The 12,536-nt window shown below is 49.9% G+C and overlaps 1 protein-coding gene across 1 annotated transcript; it reads left to right on the top strand.

Moving 5' to 3' along the window:
• Positions 1-479: 479 nt before the first annotated feature.
• On the top strand, positions 480-10,337 carry LOC100959164 (pepsin A). The gene is made up of 9 exons (XM_003798755.2): positions 480-535; positions 971-1,130; positions 3,367-3,484; positions 4,415-4,533; positions 5,193-5,392; positions 6,920-7,036; positions 8,061-8,205; positions 8,304-8,402; positions 10,018-10,337. Exons 1-9 carry the CDS (start codon positions 480-482, stop codon positions 10,165-10,167), a joined length of 1,164 nt encoding a protein of 387 aa, XP_003798803.1. The 3' UTR covers positions 10,168-10,337.
• The last annotated feature ends 2,199 nt before the right edge of the window (positions 10,338-12,536 follow it).

Below are 12,536 nucleotides of genomic sequence, written 5' to 3'. Positions count from 1 at the left end.
GCTACACATGTGCTTTGGGTCTACATACAATTCAGCATCCTCTGCCCTCTAAGAACCTCAGCTGTGCATCCCATTGGGACAAACCACGGTCCGCTGAGCGGCTTTGACACCTGTTCTATGCTGCGTTTAGCGCATTTTTAAACAATTTTGTCAAAACACTCAGCTTGTAAAGTTTTAATGCAGGCCCTTCTCATGGCTTAAGAAGTAAGCGACCACTCAATCTCTCCCCTGTCTCTCTGTGGTCCGTCCCCTTCGAGGCCATGGCTACAGTGGAAAGCTACCTGACTGGAAACTTCTCAGAAAGGGACAATCTTATCAGGAACTTTTCTGTTTGGGGTTAGGATAATGGGTGACATTTGGAGGCTGATAAGGCCGGTGCCGGGGACCTGAGCTGTATATAAGGAGCAGCCCCTGCTGTGGCTCTGTACCTTCGTCCCTTCTTGCCTTCTCCCTCGACTTGGGTCTAGGAAGAAAGAAACATGAAGTGGCTGCTGCTCCTCGGCCTGGTGGTGCTCTCCGAGTGCACCATCTACAAGTGCGTGTGGTGACGGCCGGGAAGGACGGCTTCCTGCGGTGGCTTCCTGGCCCCTTGGCTGCCACTCACATCATCTTCCTTTCCTCCCACATTTTCTTTCTTCCCTTCTCTCCTCGGACAGCCTCTCTGTCCCATCTAGAGTCTTCTTTTCCTGTCTCTCTCTCTGCCCTTCTTGGTGGGGGGGGACAGTACTGTAGCTGCGGTTACTGACTCAGGCCCCCCAGGCCCAGCCTAAGTTGCTCCCAGCTCACTCACTAGTCAGCAATTGCTGAACTTCTTTGCATTTGGGGGCAAAAAAAAAAAAAAAAAATGGGAGCTTCTCCTCTCTTCCTTCATTCTTTCTTTCATAGACCGGCTTCCTTTTCCTTCTGGGACCTCCCCAGCACTCCATGAGCGAAATCCTTGCCTGATCACTCTTCCTCCTCCAAACCACAGGGTCCCGCTTGTCAGAAAGAAGTCCTTGAGGCAAAGCCTGGCCGAGAATGGTCTCCTGAAGGACTTCCTGAAGAACCACCATGTCAACCTAGCCAGCAAGTACTTCCCCAATGAGGCCACCACCCTGCTGTCCGCCCAGCCTCTGGAGAACTACATGGACGTAAGTGCTCAAAGCAGCCGGACAGAGAGTGCCCCAGGGGTTTCGGAGGATAGGCCAGGGTTCTAGTCCCCAGGCAGTAACCAGGGGCTGCTCCCTGGATCTCAGTAGCAGCAGCCCAGGGCTTTCAGGAAAACTCCTGCTGCTGTCCTTTATTCTTTCATCCATGCTCATTCATGTTCATTTCCACTGAGCACCTTACATGTGTCAGGACCTGTGCTGGGCCTGGGGGGAACAGCAGTGAACAAAGACACAGTCCAGTAGTGAGAGAAAGACAAAACTCCAGGAGCCTCATGATCCAAGGAAAAGAATAACCGGGGTGAGGACCACAATGTCAAGGTGTCTGCTGTGAGAGCCTGACCTGTGATGGGCAGGGAGACCCCCCCTCCCCTGGGGTAGTGAAGGAAGAGCAAGTTTCCAAGAGAAGGGGAGAAAGCAGTAGAGAGCCAGACCACAAGGGCCAAACCCTGAGACAGGTGGGAGAAGAGCATGAAGAAAGAAGGGCAGTGCATGCAGGGAGAGCAGAGAGGTAGGGAGAGCGCCCCAAAGAGGGCCTGAGTGGCCCCCGAGGGTAGTACCAGAGCAGAGAGAGAAGACAGGGACAAAGGAGGTCTGTTTCCTAATGGCCACTGATACGTCTTAAATGGGGGATGACGTGATCAGAGTTTCAGGAAGATCATTCTGATTCTTATTTAAGACCCTATGGCAACGCCCTGCCCTTTAGCAAATATTGTATACGTGTGTCCCCTCTGTGAATGGCACAGGGCCAAGGGCACAAAGCAGTGTCACCTGTAGCTAGAAGCTTGGCCTCTGAAATCCACCAGACCTAGTGCAAATGTGGGTTCTAATGCTCCCATGCCATATGACCTCAAGCAAGTCACTTAAGTTATCTGAGCCTTAGTTTCCTGGTCTGTAAAACAAAACCACTATTATCTACCATCGGAGAGTTGTCACTAATAAAACGATCGTAGCTTTTGGCGTGTTTAACACAGGGCCTGGCTGGCCCTTGGTAAGAGGCTTAGTTAGTCCATTTATTGATTTAACAAATGGTTAAGAAGCACACACTATACACCCAAAGCCATGCAAATTGCCCAGGAAATAATGGTGAGTAAGCAAATTTCCTAAAGCTTATATTCTAGGAGGGAAGACAATCAAACACGTGTGACAATTTCAGGTAATAAAAAGGCCCATGAAGAAAAATTAATTAATTGAAGTAAGAAGAAGAGAGAGGGGAAATTTTAGATAAAGTGGTCAGGGAAGGCCGCTTGGCAGAGATGACATTTTACTAGAGCTCTGAATGATTGAAAAAAAGGAGTCAGCCAAGGAAAAATCTGGAATAAGTCTTTTCCTAGCACTAGGAACAGCAAGTGCAAAGGCCCCAGGGTAGAGATAGAAAGACAAATACCTAAAGATAGCAAGCAGATCAGTGTGGCTGGAACCGAGCTGGCAAGGGAAGTGCTGCCACTAAGAATAAAAATATTGGCGATGTCCTTTCTTACAACCTGCTATACACACCTAGATTCAGAAACAAGAGATCTCAAGCTGGGTGTGTTGGACCATGTCTGTAATCCTAATAGTACTTTGGGAGGCCAAGAAGAGGGGATTACTTGAAGGCAAGAGTTTAAGACCAGGCTGGGCAGCATAGTGAGACCCTCATCTCTATAAAAAAATAGGAAAACCAGCCTGGCATGGTGGCTCATGCTTGTAGTCCCAGCTATTCAAGAGGCTGGCTGAGGTGGGAGGATCACAAGCCCAGGAGTTTGAGGTTGTAGTAAGCTATCATGATGCCACTGTACTCTAGCCTGGGAGAATAAGACCATATCCCTCCCCATTCAAAAAGAGAAAGAAAAAAGAAACAGAGCTCTAAAAAATAAAAATAAAAAAACAAGCGATCTGGACAGGTTTCTGCCTTTAGGTGACTTCTTTACCTCCTGATCAGCAATTTGATGAACAGGCATTTACACCTTTACTCTGCCAGCTCTAGAATGGCAAGACTAAGACCCAGAGGCAAAGGCTGGAGACGGGAAAGCAGATTACTATTAGGAGAGAAGAGGCAGAGGGTAATCAGGAGAGCAATCTGAGAAGACTTTGAGGAGGAAGTCAGACCAGGGCTGGGCACTGAAGGATGAGTACATTGGATGGGGAGAGAAAGGCAATAACTGGAGGGAAAGGCAGGGAGACAGAGACCATCCCGAGAGGGAGCCCCGGGTCCCTGAACGGTGCTGCCCTGGTCCCACAGACAGAGTACTTTGGCACCATCGGCATCGGAACCCCCGCCCAGGAGTTCACCGTCATCTTTGATACCGGCTCCTCCAACCTGTGGGTGCCCTCCGTCTACTGCTCCAGTCCTGCCTGCAGTGAGTATCTGCCCGCCCTTGCTGCCAGCACCAGCTGGCCCTGGGGGAGCCTGAACACTCACGGGCTTCGAACAAGTCCCACTTCAAGCCTGTTGGAGTCACTCAGTGACTCACTCAACAGCATTTACTGAACATGTACTATGTGCCGAGCACTGGGCTCAGGTGTGCTGGGGGGTACTGGGATAAATCAGACATGGTTCCCCATACTTGAGGAATTCACAGTCTGAGGGCAGAGAGAAGATCCCCTAAATAGCCATAGCCTGGGGTAGAAAGTGTCTGGGGCCCAAAGCAAGACAGGGATAGCAGGTAATAGGACAACCGGCAGGGATGAGTCCAGCGGTAGAAAATGGCTTAAGAGCCTGGCTAGGGCACATAGAAGTGAGTGATGAAATCATTTAAAAAAAACAAAAAACTCTTGAGTGTGGGACACAACTACAAGACGGACTCTACCTAACAAATGCAAACATTGACCTAAAATTTAAGAAAAAATCATGGGCTTGCTAATGTTAGACAGAAAGGTTGTCTTGGGAAGTGATGGACGACATTGCAAGTTCCTTCCTCTTCCAGCTTTTAACCTGAGTTTTACTTAGAGGAGGTGCCTGAGAGCTGGCCCATGTCTCAAGGGAGTGCTGGCTGTGAAGGTGCTCCCCACAGGGTGGCCACAGGCCGGCTCCACTCAGTGTCTGCCTGGGGGGCCCTCGGGGACAACTGGTTTGGCTGGGGACCTTCCTTCAGCAAGACAGTTCCAATGAATCCAACGAGACAGGAACAGAAGCTGGTGTCTCTTAGGCTCCAAAGGTCTAGAGAAAAGGTTACTGTTCTCTTCCAGAGCCCACCCAGAACTAAGGTGTCCCATCCCAGGCAGATATCCCCCTGCCCACCCATGACCCAGCTTTCGGAAGCTGACGATGCCACTTCTCATGCCCACAGGCAACCACAACCGCTTCAACCCTCAGTCATCCTCCACCTATCAGGCCACCAGCCAGACCGTCTCCATCGCCTATGGCACCGGCAGCATGACTGGCATCCTTGGATACGACACTGTCCAGGTGGGGACCTGTGGGCTGTCACCACAGCCTGCCCAGCCCTGGGGCCAGCTTCCAAGGACCTTGGGGACTACCATGCACCCCAAAAATAAGCTCATCCAAGCAACATGAGTCTTAGCATTCACAGAAGGATTGGTGACAGGGAAGTCACAGACATTTCTAACTGGGGTGCTAGTAGCTAAAGGAGGTGGGGCATCTGAAGCCATAAGCCAGCCTCAGCCATGCCCGAGCTGCCTGTCATGGAGGGGTGAGGGTGGGAAGAAAGTAAGTAAAGACTCAATTGTCTTCTAGCTGCCCCACATCTGCAGCCCCCTCTGAGTCATAAAACTCTACAAACTGCCCCCCAACCCAACTTTCAGGGCATGGCAGGGGTCAGGGCCCTGATTTGCATAGGATCTGCTTTGCATCTGCTCATCAGAAACAAAAGCACAGTGACCATCTGTTCTCCAGCAAAAATCTCACACTGAGTCACAGGTTGTGGCCATCTGGAGATGGGCTGTACCAGTTACCTCCAGCGGAGGAATGAGCAATCCAGGAGACAGCCTCTCCCCCTCCTCCCAGCCTGTTCCCCGAGGAAGCGAGCCCTACACCAGGGCTGACCCTTAGCAGAGCTCCCTGCACATAAGCTGATGGTGACTGTCATCTCGGTTCCCCCCACCCAGGTCGGAGGCATCACTGACACCAACCAGATCTTTGGCCTGAGTGAGACAGAGCCTGGTTCCTTCCTGTACTATGCCCCCTTCGACGGCATCCTGGGCCTGGCCTACCCCAGCATCAGCTCTTCCGGGGCCACACCCGTCTTTGACAACATGTGGAACCAGGGCCTGGTTTCCCAGGACCTCTTCTCCGTCTTCCTGAGCTCGTAAGTTGGATGGGGAAGGGCCTCCCCCGGAGAGGTCAGAATCACTGGGCATGGGGGGAGCCCGTCTGGGACTGGGTAGGGTGGAAAGAGTGGAGAGCAAGGGATTTTGAAAGTCAATGTCTGAGCTCGAAGAAGTGTGTCTTTGGAGAATAATGTGTCAAGTCTGTCTATGATGGGCCAGGTGTATCTGTTTTCTTTTACCAGCGTGTGTCACCATCCCCTTGACTTGCACAACTCGAATGTCATTAGCCATTACCCTCCAACTCCAGTTCCCTTATTCTTGGCCCCCCAAAGACAGCATTTAAAGTGAATCCACTTAAAACAGGGACTAAAATTTCATAGCAAAAAAAAGTGAGAGAGAGAGAAGAAGATTTGATCAGGACTTAGAACTTGAACAAGGGCATTTTTAAATGATGAAAGAAAGTTTCTTTGATGATTTAACAAAAATCTAGGTTCCACTTGTGATAATTAATTCTAATAATGAACAAAGAATAACCAAGTGTTTGTTTTGGCTGAGTAGAGTTTTATGCAGGAATATCTGAGGGTGTCATGAACATTCCCAAGACACTTACTTCCTCCTCTTTTGAAAGAGTTCCTCATCATTCCTGGGTTTCCTCAGTTTTTAACTATTCAGCTAGATTTTTACTATTTTACTATTTTGCAAAGGTGGGGTGGGTTAAGAGTAGGGTCCTATTATATAAATGGCCAGGTCTTTGGGGGAATAATTTCTTATTACCGCCTACATTTGCTTCCCTCTCTAACCTGAACCTACAGAGATTTAGAATATAAACATTCCAGTAATGAGGACCCCTGTTTGTTATAGGACCCCTGCTTATTTACAACAGGAGGGCTCTTTTATCATTTGTTCTCCTCTTGTCCACGTAATAGTCGAATCTACATTTCTAAGTTCGTAAATATTCCACGAAGTGCCTTTTTATCTCTCCAGCTAGATCAGAGCTGCTCAGTCTCAGAATTTTGAACCAGATAATTCTCTGTGGTCAAGGGCTGTCCCATTCATTGGAGGATCAGCAGCGTCCCTGGCTTCTCTACCCATTAGGTGCCAATGGCACCCCTAGTCCCCATCAAATATGACCATCAGAAATGTCTCCAGACCTCTGGGGACAAAAATCAGTTCTGGCTAACAACCAGCAAGCTACATCACCAAGTCCTTAAGAACAACACAGTTACATGTTCACTTCTTCTGCGGTCCCCAAGGCAATTAGTGAGAAACCCAGGAGACTTAGATTCTTCTAATCATAGTTCTGCCACTTCCTGGCTATGTGAACTTGGGCAAGGTGCCTCACCTCTCTGAGCCTTAGTGTCCTCATTGTAAAGTGGAAATAATAATAACACTGCATGGGCCCTGGAGTAAGATGGAGGGAAACCATGTCTGTCACCCACTCAGCACTGCCTCTGGCACTGGTAAGTGCTTGATCGAGGGCAGCTCTGAAGATGAACACAGCAGATGTCCAGACAAATGAATGAGTGAATGAATGAATCCATGTCTTCTCCCCTCACTGTCCATAGCAATGACCAGAGTGGCAGTGTGGTGATGTTCGGTGGCATTGATTCTTCTTACTACACTGGAGAGCTGAACTGGATACCTCTTTCTTCTGAGGGCTACTGGCAGATCACCGTGGACAGGTAAGACACCCACAGACAGACAGCATCTGGCACAGACCCCACATCCCATTCCTTTATGAGCTCACACTTGCCCAGACTTCCAGACTCCTCTGGGAACAGCCAGCATGGGGAGAATTTATGCCAAGAGGAAGCTGGAAGTTGGCCAGACCAGAGAGACCCCGAGAGAGGCGCCTCACTAAACAGGATGGGAGAGCTGTCTGTGAAGCTCAGACTCTGTGCAGGAGTGAGACAGCCACTTTCCTCTGTCTGGTCAGGGAGGCAGGACAATCTGCCAGCACTCTGAAGAGAGCTGAGGGACCCACTTGACCACATCTCAGCATTTAGGAGGCCTGTGAACTGGTACATGCAGTTCCAGCCTGTCCTTCCCACCCTACCCCGCCTGCCCCCAGACCCCTTGTTCCCTCATGTCTCCACTGTTCTTCCCCCTGCCAATTGCTAGGGTGCCAAACCATGCAGGTTTTCCCCCAAATGAGCAATTTCCTAGGACACAAGACTTCCAGTACTAAAACTGGGACAGTTCTGGGCAAACCAGGTCACCTCATGTCTGCCTAGACATGCTAAAACTTCATCAGTTCCTGCAACTCCCCCCACCCTGCTCCTCTCATCTCTGTCCACTCCCTGCATGTTGTCCACTCTGCCACCTCACCTGCACCTTCCTTCACCTGCCTGGCACCTCTGGGATGTGTTCCCCTGAGTAGCCTCCCTTGCTGCTGTCCACCACCACCCCTCACTTCGGGCATATTCTGTCCCTGCCGTGTGTCCTGCTTGTCCTGCTATTCCACTAACAAGCCACCCTAGTTGCTCCCTGCAGCCAGGAGCTATGTGGCTGGCATGGAGTAGGCACCCAGCAAATACCTGTTAAATAAATGAACTCGTGACAAAGGAGCATGTGTGGGGGAAACTAAAGTTTTATGTTTTGTCCAATGGATGGAATGGGGAGGGACTGTCTGGGGCATCTGGTTACTTCTTGGGGAGATGTACCCCCAGGTGCTTCAGGGAGCCCTTACTTGCATCTCGCACACAGTATCACCATGAACGGAGAGCCCATCGCTTGCAGTCAGGGCTGCCAGGCCATTGTTGACACCGGCACCTCTCTGCTGTCTGGCCCAACCTCCCCCATTGCCAACATTCAGAGCTACATTGGAGCCAGCGAGGACTCATATGGCCAGGTACATCCAGCCCCGACTGCTCCCTTCTAGGCTCAAGTGGTGGCATGCAGACAGAAGGAACAACACCCTCCTAACCATGTCACCCTCACTCATTCCAGATGGTGATCAGCTGCTCAGCCATCAACAGCCTGCCCAACATCGTCTTCACCATCAACGGCGTCCAGTACCCTGTGCCCCCCAGTGCCTACATCCTGCAGGTAAGGAGACTCAGGGCCATGCCCTAAAGGGGCCCACCCAGAACATGGCCACACAGTGCTTGTTCTCTGCAAGGGAAAAATGCACTTTGACAAGCTGAAGGCAAGAGGCAGGTTGACACATACTCTGGACAGCCTTCAGAGAAGTCTATATTAAAAATAAATGGGGCAGTGCCTGTGGCTCAGTGGGTACAACTGAGTGGGTACATGCCAAGGGTGGCATGTTCGAACCAGGCCCCAGCCAAACTGCAACAAAAATAGCCGGGCATTGTGGCAGCCACCTATAGTCCCAACTACTCGGGAGGCTGAGGGAAGAGAATTGCCTAAGCCCAGGAGTTGGAGGTTGCTGTGAGCTGTGACACTACAGTACTCTACTGAGAGCGATAAAGTGAGACCCTGTCTCAAAATAAATAAATAAAATAAATGCATGGGCTCGGCACACGTAGCATAGTGGTTATGGCGTCAGCCACATACACCAAGTCTGGCGGGTTCGAACCCAGCCCAGGCCAGCTAAACAACAATGAAAACTGCAATACAAAATAGCCGGGTCTTGTGGCGGGCACCTGTAGTCCCAGCTACTTGAGAGGCTGAGGCAAGAGAATTGCTTAAGCCCAAGAGTTTGAGGTTGCTGTGAGCTGTGACGCCACAGCACTCCACTAAGGGCAACATCATAAGACTCTGTCTCAGAAAAATAAACAAATAAATAAATAAATGCATGAATGAGAATTTGGATGCAGCCCTTAAGGGAAGAAAAATCGAGGCAAAGGATGATGGGCAAAAGTAAGAGTCTAGTTGGACACGTGGGTCCAAGTTCTGGATTGTAATTACTAACCCATGGACTATGAGCAGGTTGCAACCCGTCTCAGCCTCAATTTCCTCACCTAAAGCAGCATTTCCCACCCTTGCGTAGGAGTAGGGTAATCAAGTGAGACTGACCACACCGGAGCTACCAAGGGGTGGCCAGATGGAAATCCTAGCTTCAATAGGCTCGGGGTTTACAACACTCCTACATGACTCATCTCTTAACAAGTAACAAATCTTTCATCAGAGGAGCCACAGGAAAACCCTTTGGATTCTTATAATGTTAGACGGAAAACCTGATGCCTGGGCCCATCCCCCAGCGATTCTGATTACATAAGGAGGGGGTGAGGCCTGAGCAAGGGGCCTGAAGGGGGAGTGTTCAAAGCTTCCCGGTTGCTTCTAAATTGCAGTCCAGGCTGCTGCAGCCCGGGCCCTAGTGAAGGAGCAGGACTAACCATTAATCCGCTTTGCCACTGGCCAGGTCAGAATAATGAAGAAAAGCTGTGTCATAAGGGTTTCCAAACACCTTCCAAGCAGCTGAGTTCCCCGTAAGCCCCTCAGCTCCAATGCTGATGTCAGAGTCCATGTGCTTGCCAGAAACACCAGATCACGTCCAGTAACCCATGACAGCCAATAGTTCTGAGTAGCTTATGCAGTCAGACCCCAGGCTGAGAGCAGCCGGACCCTGGACGCCAAGCCAGAAGCTCCTCCCCGCACGCACCTTGCAGCTGGCCCACGGCACCCTGGATGTTTATCACCCAGTGTCTGTCCCTGGTGATCTGCGTCTCAGCTCCAGCTGTATTCTCTTCTTCTCTAGCAAAACGGGGGCTGCACCAGTGGCTTCCAGGGCATGAACCTTCCCACTGCCTCCGGAGAGCTGTGGATCCTGGGTGACGTCTTCATCCGCCAGTACTTTGCCGTCTTCGACCGGGCAAACAATCAGGTCGGCCTGGCTCCTGTGGCTTAAGCCTGAGTCTTTGCTGCCACTTCCCAGGGAGACCTGACCTCCATCCTGTGCCCACTTTAGATGTATATAATTCTCCTGACTGCTCTTCCTATAGGACTGGGAGGTGGATTCTTGGCCCTGTTCCCTGTCATACCAATAATGTAGAATAAAAACATAACCCACTGAAAAAAGTTCTGTGGAGCTGCTTCTCTTGGCTGATATTTCTCCTTCATATCTCTGATATTTAACCCACATCTCTGGGTTCAGAACACCAGGGGGAGGGATGACACTTCATAGTAGAGCAAGGAAGACAACTGGTCACAGCAGTTCATGCTGGGAAAGCATCATCAAAAAAAGACCTGGGGACCAAAAGTGCTGGGCTTGCTGTCTCTTTATGGAAAAGAGCATCTAAGCTCTTAAAGAGTTGAAAGAGTCAACATCTCACTTCTCCTGAAGCCAACAAAAGATCATGAGAAGGAAAGGGGTCAAGGGGAGGTGGCCTCTGATGGTGGCATTCCAGGACAAGGTGGTGTTGTCTGCAGGACATGGACAGGACAGGCAAGAGAAGCTGGCATCTCACCACCCTCCAGGCCTCCCCTGTGATTAGGTAGCTGATTAAGAATCTCTGAGACTCCAGGTACAAGATCTGAGGAGGGCAGCCTTTCTGATTAAATAAATAGGATGGTTTTCCACCTCCCTGAGCAGAGGCTGAGAGAATTCAGCATGCTCCTTGGCATATACCAAGAAAGGCAAACAGGAAATAGTTAGAACAGCATTTCTTAAGGTGAGTTTGGTAGCAAACTGTTCAATGAAAAACACAATTTCAAGATACACATGAACATGCTACAATCTAGGCCTTTCTCCAAGATTCACAAAGCACAGTTCCCGATGAAAGGTTCTGAGAAGTCCTGCAGCAAAGTGACCCATTTCACCTTGACTGAGTTTAACTTGATCCCAGGTTCTCTCTAAACCTATTACAGCCCTGTGCTCCTGGCACTGACATTGAAAAAATTCCCAGGGTTCCTGCCTCTGCCAACAGCTGACCCAGGATGTCCACTGGAGACACTGGCCCAAAGGCTGGAGCTGGGTTTTGGGAAGGGTGGGTGGGCTCCACTATCCAGTGCTCCAAGTCCTCCCAACGTCACTCTCCCTCTTCTGAGCCAATCTGCCACAGCTGAATGATCTTTTTGAAACACAAATTAGGTCACATACCCCCTTGCTTAAAACCCTTAATTAATGCCCTGCAATTGGAATGCCCAACACTTGGAATAAAACAGCAGATCTTCAGAGTGGTATCCAGGGACTGTGTGCTCTGGGCCCTGAAGGCCTTTCCTGCCTCCCCTTGATCCCCTTACCCTGAGTTCCCTTCACACCGGCCTTCTACCCACTCTATAAGTTGCCCAATTTCTTTTCCATACCTTTGCATACACTGTTTCTTTTGTCTGGTTGCTTTTCCCTTTCTTTTCTCTTGCCAACACCTTAACAGCTGCAGACTGAGACATCAATCACCTCCCTGTGAAAGTGGTCAGCCTTCCCTGACCACTGTCTCCTAGAACCTGGCCCTCTTCCCTCGTGGCACAGCCTGTAATCATAGATTTACGTGTTTACTTCAGATCCACCATGGCAGGGGCTGTGATAGTCTGGCTTACTGTCAAATCCCCAGCTGCAAAAGCAGGGCCTGGCACACAGTAGGTGTTCAATAAATATTTGTTGCATATTTGATTAGAGATGACTTTGTTTTTTTTGAGACAGAGTCTCAAGCTGTCGCCTTGCATAGAATACGTGGCATCACAGCTCACAGCAACCTCCAACTTCTGGACTCAAGCGAGTCTTCTGCCTCCACCTCCCAAATAGCTGGGAACCCTCCAAAACACCTGGCTATTTTTTGGTTGCAGCCATCATTGTTGTTTGGCAGGCCCAGGCTGAATTCAAACCCTCCAGCTCAATGTGGCTGGCACCTTAGCCACTTGAGCCACAGGAGCTGAGCCAACTTTTTTTGTTGTTTAAAGACAGAGTCTCACTGTGTCACCCTAGGTAGAGTGCTGTGGCATCACAGCTCACAGCAACCTTAAACTCTTGGGCTTAAGCAATTCTCTTGCCTCACCTTCTCAAGTAGCTAGGACTATAGGCACCCACTACAACACCAGCTATGTTTTTGTTGTAGTTGTTATTGTCATTTGGCAGGCCCAGGCTGGGTTCGAACCTGCCAGCCCTGGTGTATGTGGCCGGTGACATGACTTTTTAAAAAGAAACAACTAAGACCAGATGAGTGAGTGGGTAAGATTTGACTAAGGACAACAGACTGATCAGCGTCCACCCCACCCCCAACATTCTATGTCAGTCATATTTGGTCATGGGATAAGCAGATAGATTTCTCAGATTTCTAGGAA

The sequence above is a fragment of the Otolemur garnettii genome, unplaced genomic scaffold (assembly GCF_000181295.1).
Source record: "Otolemur garnettii isolate 467f Iridium unplaced genomic scaffold, OtoGar3 scaffold00140, whole genome shotgun sequence".
Lineage (NCBI taxonomy): Eukaryota > Metazoa > Chordata > Mammalia > Primates > Galagidae > Otolemur > Otolemur garnettii.
This window is presented reverse-complemented; position numbering and strand designations above follow the sequence as displayed.